The sequence below is a fragment of the Prionailurus viverrinus genome, chromosome A3 (assembly GCF_022837055.1).
Source record: "Prionailurus viverrinus isolate Anna chromosome A3, UM_Priviv_1.0, whole genome shotgun sequence".
Lineage (NCBI taxonomy): Eukaryota > Metazoa > Chordata > Mammalia > Carnivora > Felidae > Prionailurus > Prionailurus viverrinus.
This window is the reverse complement of record NC_062563.1, coordinates 74,047,800-74,064,746: the sequence shown is the minus strand read 5'-3', so window position 1 is coordinate 74,064,746 and position 16,947 is coordinate 74,047,800. Positions and strand designations below refer to the sequence as shown.

At 39.0% G+C, this 16,947-nt stretch overlaps 2 protein-coding genes across 8 annotated transcripts in view; one reads left to right on the top strand and one right to left on the bottom strand.

Annotated features, from left to right (window-relative positions):
• The window catches only part of RTN4 (reticulon 4), a 73,827-nt gene extending 61,565 nt beyond the window's left edge, over positions 1 to 12,262 (top strand). For all 4 annotated transcript variants that reach the window (XM_047852482.1, XM_047852483.1, XM_047852485.1 and 1 more), the window contains 5 exons: positions 880 to 1,018; positions 9,769 to 9,838; positions 10,575 to 10,621; positions 10,830 to 10,888; positions 11,268 to 12,262. In XM_047852482.1, the coding sequence (XP_047708438.1) occupies positions 880 to 1,018; positions 9,769 to 9,838; positions 10,575 to 10,621; positions 10,830 to 10,888; positions 11,268 to 11,310 (358 nt within the window). In that variant the 3' untranslated portion in view covers positions 11,311 to 12,262. The remainder of the gene's footprint in view (positions 1 to 879; positions 1,019 to 9,768; positions 9,839 to 10,574; positions 10,622 to 10,829; positions 10,889 to 11,267) is intronic.
• Positions 12,263 to 14,190: 1,928 nt separating this feature from the next.
• The window catches only part of EML6 (EMAP like 6), a 272,470-nt gene continuing 269,713 nt past the window's right edge, over positions 14,191 to 16,947 (bottom strand). For all 4 annotated transcript variants that reach the window (XM_047852480.1, XM_047852481.1, XM_047852479.1 and 1 more), the window contains 2 exons: positions 16,550 to 16,650; positions 14,191 to 14,324 (listed from right to left, as the gene is read on the bottom strand). In XM_047852480.1, the coding sequence (XP_047708436.1) occupies positions 14,300 to 14,324; positions 16,550 to 16,650 (126 nt within the window). In that variant the 3' untranslated portion in view covers positions 14,191 to 14,299. The remainder of the gene's footprint in view (positions 14,325 to 16,549; positions 16,651 to 16,947) is intronic.

Below are 16,947 nucleotides of genomic sequence, written 5' to 3'. Positions count from 1 at the left end.
ACTACAGAAGGAAACTATAGGATAAGGAGTTATCAGAGGACTGTTGTTTCCAGTATGAGTAGCTAGTATCCATAGACATGGGGGAGTGATGAGGAGAGACTGGGGTTATAAGTAGCTATTTCTGACAGATAGAAAAGTTCTTAGCATTTCTGAGTTGGTTGTACTCTGCCAAGATAAAATGGCTGCTTTGAAACAATAACTGATAAAACAGTTCCTTGCATTCCTGCAGATGACTTTTCTTCTTCATTACAGTTCTCTTCTTAAATAAAACAATCCCAGCTATCTTAGTATAGATTAGGGCATCTAAAAGGGCAGTAACTATTATGTTTTACTAGCATTAGCACTATACTTCTGGCAGCCATTTCACAGCCTGGGCCTTGAAATATTGGGTAGTTTCCCCTGAAAGTTAGGCTGCGAGAGTGTAGTATTTGGGAACAGATAGAATCTTTGTTAGGAAAACCCAATGACAGCCTAATGTCAGCTTGAAGAAAAAAACCAAGTCCCTAATAATAACTACCATTTATTGAGTGCTTCTTTGTGCCTGCTTGTGTTAAGAAGCACTTTATTCAGTGACTCCTCATGATAGTAACTTTCCAAAGTGACACAAGACAAGTAAGTGGCAGAGTTTAAGATTCAAGCCCAGATCAGTCTGACTTGAAAGCAAATGCTTTTTTCTGTGCTCATCAGCTGACAGCGTGCATATCAATGAAACCTACCCATTGCTTGGTGAATTTTTACATTGTGCTTCATTTAGAAAGAGTAGGTTTTTTATGGTAAAGTATTTTGTTAATGTCTTTTTTTACAGATATGTAATTGCTGATTGACAAACATCCAGGAAAAATCACTCTGATCAGTGACAGGATGTGTTTTGTTTTCCAGGGCATATTTGGAATCTGAAGTCGCTATATCTGAGGAGTTGGTTCAGAAATACAGTAATTCTGCTCTTGGTCATGTGAACTGCACGATAAAAGAACTGAGACGCCTCTTTTTAGTTGATGATTTAGTTGATTCTCTGAAGGTAAGTTTATTTGCTCTTCATTTTTGACATAGAATTCAATATCAAAAGACTGGAGTGTAAAATTCTACTTTTCCATATTAAAAGTAAATGACAAGTATGTAGTGAAATCAAATGACAAAGATGTACTGTCAACTTAAGTGTCAAAAATTAGAATCCAATCAACTATTTGAGATGGAAGAAAGTACTATTCTTTTTTAAAGGAAAATAAGTTAGAAATTCATACTTTTGGAGATGATAAAGATGAGCAGTGGGAAAATTATACATTTATGATGAGCACTGAGTAATGTATACAGTTGTTGAAACACTGTACTGTCCACCTGAAACTAATATAACAGTGTATGTTAACTGTACTGGAATTAAAATAAAAAACTAAATTTAAAAAATGCAACAACAAAAAAAGTGAGAACATTAAAGGGAATTTTCACTGTAGGAATGAAGATTAGATTTGATACCAGAATGTGATTTAATCTCTTTGCCTTTCTTTTAGAGTCTAGCACTTAATTTCTTAGCTTATGTGTGATTTATATACACACATAAGCTATTTTATATCTTGGACTCTTTCCTGAAATGTTTATTCTGGAAAAGTTCTGATACTTGGAACGCCTCAACTAATCTTCAGTTAGTAATTACTGGAAGTCTTTCTCCAGTTTTTGGATTTTGCTAGAGTGACTGTTAGAGTCTCACCTTGCAAATAAACTTTCCTGGAGTTCACTGACTCAAAGCAAGCACTAAATCACCTTGTAACATGAGTTCTAAGCACTGAGACTTGAGTTCTTTACATAGAACTTACCATTTGTGTTTTGTGTGTTACTGTCTGTGATCATGCTTAAGATAGACTCATTTCCAGTCTAAGCCTGGGTAGAAATGTACTACGGTGGTATTTATAATTTTTCTTTGGTGAGAAATATGTATGAGATAGCAATTTATCATGCAGACCAAGGATATCATAGCAATACCGTGATTGGGCCTTTTGACTCAGTGAAGCAATTTCTGAACAGGTTACTATAGGTTTAAATGCTCAGTGCTTTTGACAAACATCTTAGCTTTAATAAGCCAGTAGATGGACATTATTTTCAGCTGTGTCCTTTCAGCTTCGGACTGGGAATCTCAGTTACTTACTAATGGCATTAATGGAAAATCATTTAGTTTCCTTTTATTAATATTTCTTTTGTATCTATAGAGTGCTTGCTTTTAGTGACATTCTGTAGTAGTGCTTTGATATTATCTGATGTCAGTCTGTAAATGAAACTATGATGACTGTGTTATTTGGGATGTTTGATTAATTAACTTTCAAAGGGAAAAAATAACAAAATCCTTTGGAGTAAGTGGAATAGAACCTTGTACATATGAGTGCCACAAAAAGCCAGTTCCTATTCATTGAAGTGATATATGCTATATTATAGCTTATAGCTGGGGTAGAACGTGTGAACCATTGAGGAGAAAGGTACTAGTGTGGTTTAAGAGGAAGTGGTTGTGGGTGGGAACTGGTTGAGAAAACACACTATACGTAGTGATAAAAGTTTCAAACAGCAAAGGACCATCTCTGAAGTTAGCAGTCAAAAATTGGTGGTGGGGGGCGACTTCAAACAAAAGCATTATGAAGCTTGATAGAGGAGAGTCATTGTTTTTATAGACTTAATAAAAATTGCAACAGATAGAAACCAAAAGTCATCCTTCATGTTTACACAGTGTAGCCATGAAGGCAGCGCTCTGTGTGTCTAAAAGATGTTCTTAAAGAAATCTGTTTAAAAATACGGGGCGCCTGGGTGGCGCAGCCGGTTAAGCGTCCGACTTCAGCCAGGTCACGATCTCGCGGTCCGTGAGTTCGAGCCCCGCGTCAGGCTCTGGGCTGATGGCTCAGAGCCTGGAGCCTGCTTCCGATTCTGTGTCTCCCTCTCTCTCTGCCCCTCCCCCGTTCATGCTCTGTCTCTCTCTGTCTCAAAAATAAATAAACGTTAAAAAAATTAAAAAAAAATAAATAAATAAAACAAATTGATCTGGGAATGATGTGTTATGTTCCAGTTTTTACAAATTTTAATTGAAAGTTTCCACATGTCTTTAGTCAAAAGAAAATTCTGTTCTTTCAGATTTTATTGTCATCTATATACATTTCTAGGCGTAGACAGTTATGTGTGGAAATACTTGGCAAAGGCTAGAGGAGCATGAAAACGTTAGAGGAGGCTTGATGAAATACTCTAAACACCTTTTAAATTACAGATATGTGAAAATAGGATGAGGAAATTTTATGAATAAGTTACTTCTAGAAGATGAATTATTTCATTTTGCTGTTAAAGCTCAATTTTTAATTTCCTTTGAAAATTACCTCACGTCGTTGGTTTTTTGTTTTGTTTTGTTTTTTAAGCAGGTATGTTATTCATGATGGAGCTAGCATAAGCGAGAGAAACTGAACTTGATAAATTTTTGCCTTCAGTGACTTTTATATGTGTGACTTTGTAGCAGAAAATGGCACATAATGAGGCAGACTTAGTTTGTGAAACACTTTATTTTTATGAGCGTTTTTTATTTTTTTAAAACAAACATTGTTTCTTAATGTTGGGGGGAAAAAAGGACATGTGTTAGAATTATAGTTTACTACTTTTTGTCCTTACAGATTAGCAGTACTTCTGAAAAGAGAAAAAGAAAAGTTACTTGAATGGTTTCCTTTAGTAGTGTTTTTTGGCAATCCCAGAGCTCAAGGAAAGCTGCTTGATGACTTCCCAGGTGGTGATTCTTCCTGGGCTCCAAACAAATAACTGGTGCTTCAGTATACTAACATATAGAATGAACTTTGTTTGCATTTAGGTCTCAAAACCTGTTGAGGCAAAAGAATAAAAGGCAGGGTGTGTCTTTTTCTCCCTACCTTTGCCAAGGTGATGGGTATGAAGCACTTGGTAATTCAGTTGTAAATTCTGATAATACACACAGAGGGTCTTCCTTGATAAGCCTGGTGGTTCTATTATTTGGGGGACTTCAGTTAAACCTTTTCTTTCTTTTTTGTTTCCTGTTCTGGGGTAAGTAGGGTAACTCTAAAGCCAATAAACTTTTTCTTTTTACCCTTTGACCCCCTTTAAAATTAAAAATTGACCCCCTTTAATTAAAATAAAATCTTAATGTCATTGTATGTGAGTGGTACACATTCCATTTGTTTGTTTCCACTGAATAAGGGTACTGTATGTAGAAACACAGGATACTTGCCTAAAATGTCTCTTATTGAAAAAAGCTGACAAAAATCTTGACACTCTTGGCTCTTTATAAAAAATACTTAATAGTATCCTTTTCTATAGATAGATTCTTGAGCATTTACCACTCTTAGTCCTCCACAGTTTTTGTTTATATAGAGAGCGTTTTCTTTTTAAAGAAAATGATTTTCCTTCTATTACTTTTTGCCTTTTAGCCGCAGCAGCTAATAGGGAGCCCTATTCTCTCTCCCTAAAGCAAGCAGTTCTTTTTTTTTTTTTTTTTTTTTTACTTTTTCAGTATAAAAGAGAAATGTTGGCCCTATTAGACTGATTCATTGTATTTCCTATATTTAGATTTTCAGTCTTTTGAAAGTTTGCTAATAAATAGTCCTGGTCTCTCCAGTTTCCAAATGAATTTGTTAAATAACACCGAATTTTCAAAAACTTACAAGTACCACAGGCACCCGGGTGGCTCAGTCATTTGGACATCTGACTTCATCTCAGGTTCTTGAGTTTGAGCTCCACGTTGGGTGTCAGCACAGAGTCCGCTTTGGATCCTCTGTCTGTCTCTGCTTCTGCCCTGCTTGTGTGCACACACTCTTTCTCAAAATTAAACAAACAAACAAACAAAAAAAACTTAGAGGCACCAGCTTTTTTTTTTAAATATGAAATTTATTGTCAAATTGGTTTCTGTACAACACCCAGTGCTCATCCCAAAATAAGCACCAGCTTCTAATTGGAATTACTTTGATTTTGTATGATTCATCATTAGGAAAACGGATACCACCCTAAATTCAAGAAAATAAGTGGGAGTCTCATTTACAAGTTCTTAAATGTAGTTCTTAAATACACATGTTATCAAGTTCTGTGGCGTATTTAAAATAATAGTTTTCAAACAAAAATTTGAAAGAGGTTTTTCTATAACTCACTGCCTTCATAAATTTGGTGCCCTCAAATTTATATAATCTACATTTCTAGATTCTGGGTCACAGTTACCATTACTTTTATTTGAAACCTTCTTCCTTAGAAAATTTTAGAGCCACTATTCTTAGCATGTGAAACTTTTTCATCCCTTTGCTCATTACTTTTTTTTTTTTTTCCTTGACAGTGAGAGAGAGGAGCCTATTCTTTCAAATGTGATTAAAAAGAAAACAAAACTCTCAAGGTTCATGAGCAATCAGGCCTGTTGAAAAAGACCTGATGTGAGGTGGTGGTTATCTTTGTGCCTGGCCTAAGACTCCTTTTGGCAGTTGACTTGGACAGATACAAATAAGACATGTTTTTGCAATTTCTCCTTTTTAAATTCCCGGGCAGTAGTTCAATTTGTTTTGCTCCTTTGCAGGGAATTACAAGCTTCTAAGTCCTAGAGAAGATCTCACATGTCCACAGATGTAGCAACAATGTATTTCCCAAAGGATTAATTTTAGTCAAATATGGCAGAATTACTAACAATATATCTAATTCCATTCAGTAGAACTTATTTCAAACATTAGTTTTTCACTGCAGCCAAATGTTTTGTCCAGCGTTCAGGATTTGTTTTAAAGGTTATATTTCTTAAAGGGGTTTGTTCCATTGAGTGCCAGACATCAGGTGGGGAAAGGAGAATGAATGAAAGGAAAGCAAAGGAGGAATGTTCTGTAGTAAAATTAAGTAGCAAAAGCTGTGTATGTAGCCTTTTCTTAGTCTGGTGTACTTTATTAGTCTCTGAGAAGTCAGAAAGAGGCAGGATAATTTTATTAACCCACTGATATTTGTTAACTTTTAAATAAGATCCAATAAGATCCATGACTACAAGAAAACAAGTTTAAGGTAGTTGAACATATTTAGACCACCTAGTTAAGGTTTAATTCTGTTGATTGCTCTTATGTGTGAGGGATCTTTGATCGGGTTCATTTTAAAACAGTGGTTCTCAGTCTGGGCTGCAGATTGGAACCACCTGGGAGCTATAAAATTTACTCGCTACTAGGAAAGGGGGTTGGGGAAAGGAAGGAATATTGGGATATCTGTGGACATTGCCTGGAGAATCACAGTTTTTGAAAGTTGTGGCATGAAACTCTAAGCCCCAGGCTATTGTTTTCCCCCCACTCCTTCCTCCCACTACCACCAGGCCTGTTGTAAAAGGAGGATATTTGACAGTCCCCACTGGGCTCAGCTTTGGAGTTTCATGAGTAAGGCTCCAAGTTTCATTAGTGGGATCCTGGCTTTTGAAACCTCAAATCTCAAGAAAAAAATCTAATAATTTTATTTACCAGATGCCATGTGTTTTAGGCAAAGGTTCTTATTTTTCTGTAACACAGCTTTGGGTGATAAAGCCTGGATTCAGTATGACAGTTCCGTGACTTTCAGTGAAAATATGTTAAAATTGTAAGAAAATTTCTAGCTATAGTTGTCCGAACATCAGGCATTCATAATGTTCCAGAATACAGTTCTTAAATCTGAAAGTGAGCCAAAAAAGGTCTGCACTCCAGAAATAGCTGACCCAGAAGAACTTTGAAATTTAGTTCTTGGGCTCTTATATAGTTATTAACATACACATTTTGACAGTTTCTGCTTTCTCTGGCTCACAGAAAAATTAGAAGGGAAATGGGCTAGGGAAAATGTAGGCAAAGTGATACCAATGAATAAGGCTGTAGATGTCAAAAAAAGGTCATATAATTTTGAGTTTAAAAATGACAGCATGCACTGTCCAAATTTCCATTAATAATGGTTACTCTGTAGGCGGTTTTACTGTATGGCACAGCAGATAGATTCTGGAGTCAGATAAACTTTAGATCACTGTGACCTCTGGTCTGGCAACTTGCTTAATTGTTCTTTGTCTTGGTTTGCTCTTTGGGGATAATAATAGCACTTAACTTTTGGCATTGTGATGAGATTAACTGACCTAATATATTTGCCAAAGGAAAAAAAAAGTTAGTTGCTTTCATTATATAACAGTTCCAGTAATTGTGCAGTTGCTAGATGCATGTCCTTAACTACCATTCCTTTCTCTTCTGATGGTGTATTCTCTGGAAAACCTTACTTAACATTTTTGTTTGGAGCCCCTGAAATGTAAAATTTTCTGCAATATTTAAAAATTCTGTGATACATACAAATGTGAATTTCTGGTTTCTCTCTCAAAATGGGAAATTTGGGCAACATTGGCCTGACATACTTGCACGGCAATATTCTGTGGAGCCGGGGTGTACATGCCTCCCCGAGAGGGAGAATGTGTATGTCAATCTGTCTGCCTCCGTCCTTAGTCATGCTTCTTCGTGCCTGTTGGTCACTTGTTCCACATTTAGTCCTCCCTCTGTTCTTTTCTTTGCCTTTGGGTAATGTGGCTTTTAGGAAGAGTGTCCTGCAAGAAGCAAGTCCAGTGACATTTGAGTCCCTTAGATAGCCTAGGTGTGAAGTCTTGGGCTTCTCTCCTTGCTGACCTGGGAGTGGAGCCTTGTGGGTGACTTAATGACCAAATTAGGACTTATTTTTAGCCTGTGTGTGTGTTAGTATCTGAATTCTGTCATGACAAAGGTGTCTTTACTGCTAAAGCAGTTTATTCTAAAATGTGGAAGGTTGATGCTTTTCCCTTTTAGACTTGTCGATAGTGATGGATGAAAACATGAAAATGTTCCTTAGCAAACTTGCTTAAATGCAGAAGTTAAAATTAGCTTCTGCAATAGGAGTCTGTAAAGCTCTGAGACGGAAAAGCCTTGCTAACTGGAGTCATGCTGCAGACCTTTCTTACCTTGGCACTTGCTAAGACTGAGGCAGGGTGGGGAGGGGGTGGTGGGGGAGGGGGAAGGTAGCACTTAATTTTTGATTTTCAGTTGGCAGGTATTAAGAATGCTTGGCATTTGGTCACTTGAACATTAAATTCAGTTGTAGAGGTAACCAGAGTGTTGCTATTTGTAGAACTGAAGTTGGTGGAAGAATCCAGATTGTATTCCTAACCTGTAGTAAATGTGAGCTTCAACACTTTAATTACTGCGTGGTACTCAGCTCTTAGTAGGCGGTCGAATTTTGTTGAATGAATGAGTATCTGGAGGAAGACAGTTCAAGGGTCTGCAAACTACTGTCTGACCCATGGCGGGTTTTGATACAGCCTGAGAGCGAAGAATGGTTTTTATGTTTTTTAAAGGATAATATTCAAAAACTATTCAGAGACAACATTCCAAGAATATATGAAAGACCCCCCCCCCCCCCCCGCCACTATGGCCCGTAAAAGCAAACATGGTTATTATCTTATTATCTTACTTGAAAGGAAAGGTGTGCTGATCCCTCCTCTAGGAGATGGAGGGCTGTTGTCTGTCCCTGACTAATCACTGTAGAAGGTGGCATCATATTGTGTTACCTGCTGACTAGGGCAGAGCTAATGCCAGACACATGAAGGCTTTTAATAGAAAGCAAAGGTATTACTGATTAAGAATAATAAAATCCAGACTGACTTTGTGTTTTAAGTCTTCCAAGAACTGTTTCTATCATGTCATTGAGTCTGTACTATATGATGTCACCAAATTTTAGAATGAAAAGAAAACTCTGCATTCCTCTTGTCCAGCCTTTCATGAATAAAGTATGAAGAGGAAACAAAGGACTTCTCAAAATGAAATCTCTTTTTAGAAGAGCCTTTCCCAAACTGCTTTATTTGATGATTTAAAACACACACACACACACACACACACACACACACACACACACACACACCTAGATTTTAAGACCATGATTACTGAAGTAGGAGAGTTTAGTTAATTCACTGCAGTCCCCTACCCGTAAAGAGGACAGTGAAATCTGACTGCTAACAAGGTATTAAAACTCTTTATTCTCTAGTTGTCTGTATCTGCTGTGGTAATAATAGCATCCACCTCATCAAGTTAAGAGGAATAAATGAGTTAATATTTGTAAAGCATTTAAAACTGTGCCTGGCACTGATATAGTAAGAACTATATTGGTGTTTGTTAAATAAAGAAAGCAGTGACCAAAAGAATAATAATAGTTTTATTAATACATATACAAGTTTGAGACATCCTCATTCCCAGGGTTAACTGTGGCTATTAAAACATGTATCACTCGGCAGCCAGTGCTTCTGTTCCTTTATAAAATGCCGGAGCTGGTAATTTTGGTACCTGAAACCCATTCTCACTGATCATAAGTACTCCTGCCTCACTGTTACTTATTCAGATGTCTGAGATTTTAATGTCTGAATTATTCAGCTCATGTGGATCTGAAGTACTTTTTAGTGCTTTAAAATCAGGTTTAATAGCAAATTCTCATCCCTTTTCAGTCTTCCCATGTAAAAGCTAAATGCTGTATTAAAGTTGAAGGAGGAAGGTATACCTTTGGCATGTTTTCTGATCTCAGAGAAAATTGAATTAACTACTTGGTAGTGTAGTCCAGACAAAATGAATCAAATCTATTTTAATTAGGATTCTGAAATTTTGAATTGAGACTGGTGACTTCAAGATGAAATATCCATATGTACCAAATCTCCAACGATTAGGCCTCTAGTAGGTTGGCCGTTAGATGGGATGCTTTTATTTGAAAGCTTCAACTTCATGTGAATTGTGGTTTTAATAGGCTTATGTTATTTTCTTACAGTTTGCAGTGTTGATGTGGGTATTTACCTATGTTGGTGCCTTGTTCAATGGTCTGACACTACTGATTTTGGGTAAGTCTATAAAACTATTTGAATGAAAAACTGTACAATAAAAGATGATTGTGTGTAGGAGCCTAAAAACATTTTAAAGGATTTTTTTGAAATGTTTGTTTATTTTGGGGAGAGAGAGAGTGAGAGTGGGGGAGGAGCAGAGAAAGGAAGACAGAATCTGAAGCAGGCTCCAGGCTCTGAGCTGTCAGCACAGAACTTAATGAGGGGCTCAAACTCAACAAGTTGTGAGCTCATGACCTGAGCCAAAGTCGACACTCAACGGACTGAGCCATCCCGGCACCCCAAGAGACATTGTAGTGGAGAGAATTCTTATGTTGTGGGGAAGACAGGACGTATATTTGAGGTTGTGATCTCTTCAGCTAAATTGCTGATACTGATACTGTGTATTGAATTGCTACTTTAGTTCCTGAAGAATGCTCCAGTTAATAGTGATAAACCAGATGGGGGCTGGCCTCATCTGATGGTGCAGGCATAAATCACACTAACCTGGGATGCCTGTATTTTATAAGGTCTGTGTGACGTGATTTTAAGCTAGGAATGGCTCCTGCAGCATCCCTTGGTTAATTCACTCACTGCTCTGCAGTGGTTCCCCACCAGCAGGTGCCTCCAGGAGATCCTTGTGTATTTATTCATTCGTTAGGAACACTGCCTAGCTATCTTAAGAGTTTACCATTTTCCGTGTTTGTTCCCTAAACCCTCCCAGTCGATTTTAAAGGCTGTGTATTTCCTTTTTCAGCTCTGATTTCACTCTTCAGCGTTCCTGTTATTTATGAACGGCATCAGGTAATTTCTTAAGTATAGATTTCAGGATACAAGTCTCACTTTATTACTTCAAACAGATGTATTATTGCCAGTTTCCATAGCCTTATAAATATGAAAAATGTGGTTTCTTAAGCCTTTATTAAGCCCTTAATTTGCCGGAACAGAGTAACGGTTAATAAGACTCTACCAACGTTAATTTTCTAGTAACTGCTTTATACCTCTCTTTCAGGCGCAGATAGATCATTATCTAGGACTTGCAAACAAGAATGTTAAAGATGCTATGGCTAAGTAAGTACTTAAAATCTGCAACTTTTGTTTTCTTTTTTACTAAGGACAAGGTGTACTGGACTTTGTATTTTCATCTTCTAGGCATAATGGGTAGCAAATCTTAATCACACTTAAAAAGTGCGACAGTATTGCCACACGATTTTTCTCTACTTTTGGAATCGTTGATTTCTGTTTGCTTTTTGTTGTATTTAAGGCTTTGTTTAAATCTAATTCATCAGGCAAAGTGGCATAATTACAGCTTGTAGTTTGACAGCCTTAAGATTTCATTTCTTGTACAAGCTGAGCAATATACAAGTAGTTCTTGAAGGATAGCGTTTTAAAATACTTAAAATTTAGAAATATTTATATTGACCTTTTGTCCCAACCTTTCCATTTGTAGAATCCAAGCGAAAATCCCTGGATTGAAGCGCAAAGCTGAATGAAAAAGCCAGAAATCATTGACAATAGTTTATCTTTAAAAGGGGATATTCGTTTGATTACATGGGGGAGGGTCAGGGAAGAAGGAAACCTTGACATTGCAGTTTCACAGATCTTTATTTTTAGCAATGCGGTGTCTGAGGAAAATTACCTGTCTTGACTGCCATGTGTTCATCATCTTAAGTATTGTAAGCTGCTATGTATGGATTTAAACCGTAATCATACTTGTTTTTCCGATACGAGGCACTGGTGAATAGAAAAAGATCTGAGAAAGCTGTATATTACACTTTGTTGCAGGTAGTCTTGCTGTTTTTTGGGAATTGCAGAGAAAGTGAAGCTGAAAAAAAATAATCCTTTTCACAGTTTGTGCACTGTGTATGGTCTGTGTAGATTGATGCAGATTTTCTGAAATGAAATGTTTAGACGAGATCATACCACTAAAGCAAGAGTGAAAAAGCTTGCCTTTCTGGTATGTTCTAGGTGTATTGTGAATCTTACTGTTATATTAATTGCCAATATAAGTAAATATAGATTATATATATATCTATATATAGTGTTTCACAAAGCTTAGACCTTTACCTTCTGGCTACCCCACAGTGCTTGATATTTCAGAGAGTCATTGGTTATACGTGTGTAGTTCCAAAGCACATAAGCTAGAAAAAGAAAATCTATTTCTAGGAGCACTACCATCTGTTTTCAACATGAAACGATGCCATGCACATAGAACTCCTCAGCATAAACTTCATTGCACAGACTTACTGTAGTTCATTTTGTCACAGACTCTGAATCTATGGACTGAATCTAATGCTTCCAAAAACGTTGTTTGCAAATATCAAACCTTGTTATGCAAAAAATTATAAAATGAAGATTTATACATTTGTGGTTTAAGCTGTACTGAATCTGTGGAATGCATTGTGAACTGTAAAAGCAAAGTATCAATAAAGCTTATAGACAAAATATGTTTGGTATTTTGGCTCCATGAAACTGCACCAGATTAAAAGTATACACACAGTAGACTTTGCTTCAACTAGTGAGCCGTGGCTTGTACTCTTAGAAAGCTTTCCAGTGCGTAGTGCAGCTGTGTTTACATAATCAAATTTATTTGACACATAATGTTTTCAAATTATGTATTTTTTATACTTTGCTAATTGAAAATAAATTCATGCACCAGTATTTTAACATATAGAACACAGTGCAGGATAAACATACATAAAATCATACCATATAAATGTTTACAAATAAGATTTAAGAAGTTTTCTTGACACAGACACTATTGCTCTTTAAATATAGTTGTACATATCCTCATTGATCAATTTATTTCCACGTGGTTATTTCAATACAAGATCTGATTATTATGAAAGGTCGGTGGTACAGTATAGGCAGACATGGTCATCACTCAGCATCGCCAGTTACATGGTTACAGAAAACAGAATCAGGACTGCACAGGGACTCTTAACTGGGGACCCGACAGCCTATCAGGGGATTAATGTAAGGCATTCATAACTTGGCATATAAAAATAGCTTCATGGGTGATCTAATCCATTTAGAATGCTGAAGCACTTCTGGGGTAAATGTTAGTAATCTGTTTAATTGAAAATGCTTCATTTCACTGTCGCTAAACTGACAACTGCAAATAGCCAGAAACTCAAGTCCGAGAATTTTGGTTCACTGATGGGAAGGACTGATGGGTGCACGTGTGCTCAGAGTCCCCAGGCCCTCACCAGCCTTCCTTGTGGTGTGTGCTGTCAGCCCCTCCTGGAGTCAGTGGAGAGCCAAGTGTGAAGTAGGAGTGAGGCAGGTCAGGGATGTCGTCTGGTTAATACTGTCCAGGTCACATTGTGTCATCTAGCCAGCTCTGAAGAACGCCAAGCTAGCCTGTTTTTGTTGAATAATCTTCCAAATATTGCTTGGGCTTAGGAATTTGTTCTGCTGAGATTTTTTCCTTTTTATCTGGACTTGACCTAGATCAGTTCACCTGAACAAATCCGTGGTGTCAAGTCAGCCCCACTGGGTGGTAGACCCAGTGCAGCCTTGGGTCCCCGCATTTATTAGGATTAAGAGTTCGTTAATCCTAGACCCACTTGAGCTTTTTTTTTTTCTTTTTTTCTTTTTTTTCCTACTACTTTGTAGTAGAGGTTAATTTTACTTCTTTTTTGGATTTTGTAGGTTTGGCACTAAACAGTGAAAACCCATTTTTACCCCCTCCCTCCTGAATTTAAGTTTCTTTGCTGCTCACTTGCCACTACTTCTCAAGCAGGGAACTGATGTCATTTAGGAAGCCTCGACATAAACACATGACATGGGTGACAGACCAGGAATCTGTTAAGGGTCCTGTAGCCCTCCTCAGTTTTAAAGTTTTAGCACCATATGTAGAAAGGAGATAATTTGTGGGAGGGGAGACAGCAGCCCACACAACTGGAAACTTTCAAAGGCACTTAATGGATATAAAACTCTGCAAATGAAACGTTAAAAAATTAAGTTTCTCAACTTGTTTGTACATGGCTCATTTGGTTTCGAAAGCTAAATGTGGAGAACTGAGGCTATCAATGTTTCTAGTGCTTTAGGCGCATCTAAATTAAGCTGTCTTGTTCAACTCATTTGTAAAAATGAACATTTTTAAAGTATATAGAAACATAATAGCAAAACATCTTTTGTAAAAGTTTTGATGCAAATTAAAAGCTACATATTGGTCAGGGTAACTGAGGCTTTAAATTTCGTTGGTGGGCTACATTAGCAGGATTTTTTTGTCATTGTGGTCAGTATAGTCTCAGGAACAGAGGAAAGCACTCTTAACATTTTAGAACTGACCTTCTTGGCATCACAGTTTTGGAGATTCCAGAGTCTGGGCGCAGTCACCCCACTTCACTAGCACTTGGAACTTGTGCGGCCCGCAGCGTAGGCCTTTCCCAGCAGCTGGTGGCAACGAGGGGCCTCGTCACTGCCCCTGCAGTTGCTGGGTGGTAGCAGCAGCAGCAATAAAGAGGGTTCCGGCATTTACAGACATCGCCACACAAACACACTGAAAAGGCAGATCAGACCGTCATCTTGCATGGCTGGGCATCATGACTTTGTCAAGTGACAAAAAACAATCTTACCAAGTGCTCTCGAGTCCAGTTTAGCTGATATGTGTTGGACATTTCAACTTCTAAAGGCAAATCGGGGATCTTGTCACCAATTAAAGATTTATTGCTTGTTTTTTGGGGGCGCCTAGCTGGCTCAGTTGGTTAAGCATCTGACTTCGGCTCAGGTCATGATCTCACGGTTTGTGGCTTTGAGCCCCACGTCAGGCTCTGTGCTGACACCTCAGAGCCTGGAGCCTGCTTCAGATTGTGTCTCCCTCTGTCTCTTCCCCACTCGTGTGCGCGCGCTCTCTCTCTCTCTCTCTCTCTCTCTCTCACAAATAAACATTAAAAAAAATAATAAAGATCTATTGCTTTTTTAAAAAGTTCTTGTTTTCTGTTTTGTTTGGTTCTCAGCAGCCTGAATGTGCTGAATGTAAGGACTTTTGGCAATTTGACTTCACACTATCTCTCTTGTTACTATTGAAAAGGTTTTATCAACTCCACTTGAGTAGGAGAACCCTTTCTAGTGTTCAACATAGAGCCAGGGATCAGAATAGGCTCCCAGGACTACACAGGCCTAGGGGTCCTGCATTTTAAAGGTTACTTCTAAGCCTTTCATCGTAATCAAAAGTCACCTCGGATCTCAATTCACTTATTGCTGGCTTGTTCACAGTCTGGCGGGTGCTGCTTTCAATGGGTGTTTCCACTCTACAGGGAGCTGCTGGCAGTATTATCTCAAGGGCTCTAAGTGCCAGCCGCTGTTGGCACAGCGGACTGGAGACGGTGCTCTCCCACGGGCTATCAGCGTCCTTGGCCATTTTCTACACCATGCTTTTGGATAGGAAGTGGGTTGACATTCTTTACAGGTGCCTTTTCCACAACCTCTCTCAGACCACTAAAAATATCTGGGGGAACCTGGGCAGCTCAGTTAGTTGTGTCCAACTCTTGATTTTGGCTCAGGTCATGATCTTCCAGCTCATGGGTTTGAGCTCCACCTCGGGCTCTGCTCTGTACTGACAGTGTGGACGGAGTCCACCTGGGATTCTGTCTTCTCTCTCTGCCCCTCCCAGACTCTCTATCTTTCTAAATAAATAAATAAACTTTAAAAATACATATATATTGGGATTGCTACACTTCTTTATCCCCCCCAAGAGTTTTGCTTGGGCTGAACAGAAACCTATATTCATGTTGCAGTAAAGCCCTTCAACTACATTAGAGGTGGAGAATGAGAGATTCAGGAATGACTTTGTCCTGTTCCTCCACAATCCAAATAAGGAATGCACTTGGAGGGACAAGAGAAAGTGGCCTTCTTGGAAAGGCTGAAGAGGCTGATGTCATCTCTGGAGCAGGCTGGTAAGGGTCCTTCCAAATCACTGGAAGGCCAGTCACACCTCGCACGGAACATGTGCCTGTTTAACACTCAGCAGCAGTTAAGGTTAAAAGCAGCCCAGTCCAAATAGCTGGTTGAGGATCTCCTGCTACTAACTAGCACTGGGCCTAATGGCTTGACTTCTCACCAGATCTCATGTAAAACTGGGTGACACCCTTATTGTTTCTCACGGTGACTAAGGCTTTTTTTTTTTTTTTTAATAATTTTGAGAGCACCTGCGAGTGCTCCCCATCAGGGGTGGAATGGAGGGAGAGAGAGAATCTTAAGCAGGCCCCATGCTCAGCATGGAGCCCAACATGGGGCTTGATCTCACAACTTGTAAGATCATGACCTGAGGTAGAATCAGTAGTTGGGACACCTAACCAATGCTTAACTGACTGAGTCACCCAGGCCCCCCTAATCACCCATCTTAAGAACCCTGGTGATCAGCTGGAAGTTATGAGTTAAAAGACCTATGGATCAAGGCCATTTTAACCTGATTATATGTAATGATGCCTTGGGTTGTCCTACTGAAATCAGCCACCTGGAGTCCCTTACTCATCTGTCCCTCCACCTAGCAATGTTCAGAGGAGGAATCCTGTCCTCCCCTTCTCACCAATCCCAGGACAGCTCTACTGGGGACACGGGCCCTTCAAGACCTGGGTTCAGAGTCACCAGACCATACATGACAAGTCCTTGTTGTCACTATGATGTCAGCCCCTCCCTGTGTCCCATGGGACACCTGATGTGGGGACAGGAAGAGGGAGTAACAACCAGGCCCGGGGAACCAGAGCAGGTGAGTCATGTTCATACCTGCAGTCGTCTCCTCCAGTGCTGACCACATACTTGTCATCGTGAGAGAAACGGATGTTCGTCACGTGAGCTGAGTGGCCAAAGTAACGCTTATGTTTGGCCTGTGAGCAAAAGTGAATGGAGACCGCTGAGACCCTGCTCCTCCTGGAAACCACAGACTACTTCCAGGACTCAAATCTCCCCGTCCCAGAATCCTCCACTCCTGGGATTCCCATTTCGTCTGCACATTTCTTTTAGCCAGCCTTTCACTGATGAGTTTTCCTGTCCCATTCTTGCCTGGGATGGCCAATTTGTACCCCTCCCAACCTCCCTTCTCCCGGCTTCCAGAACTTCCCCTCCAAAGGGAGATGCAAAAGTTAGGGGTCCCCAAATCTCCACAGGACTGGAACAAGATTCCT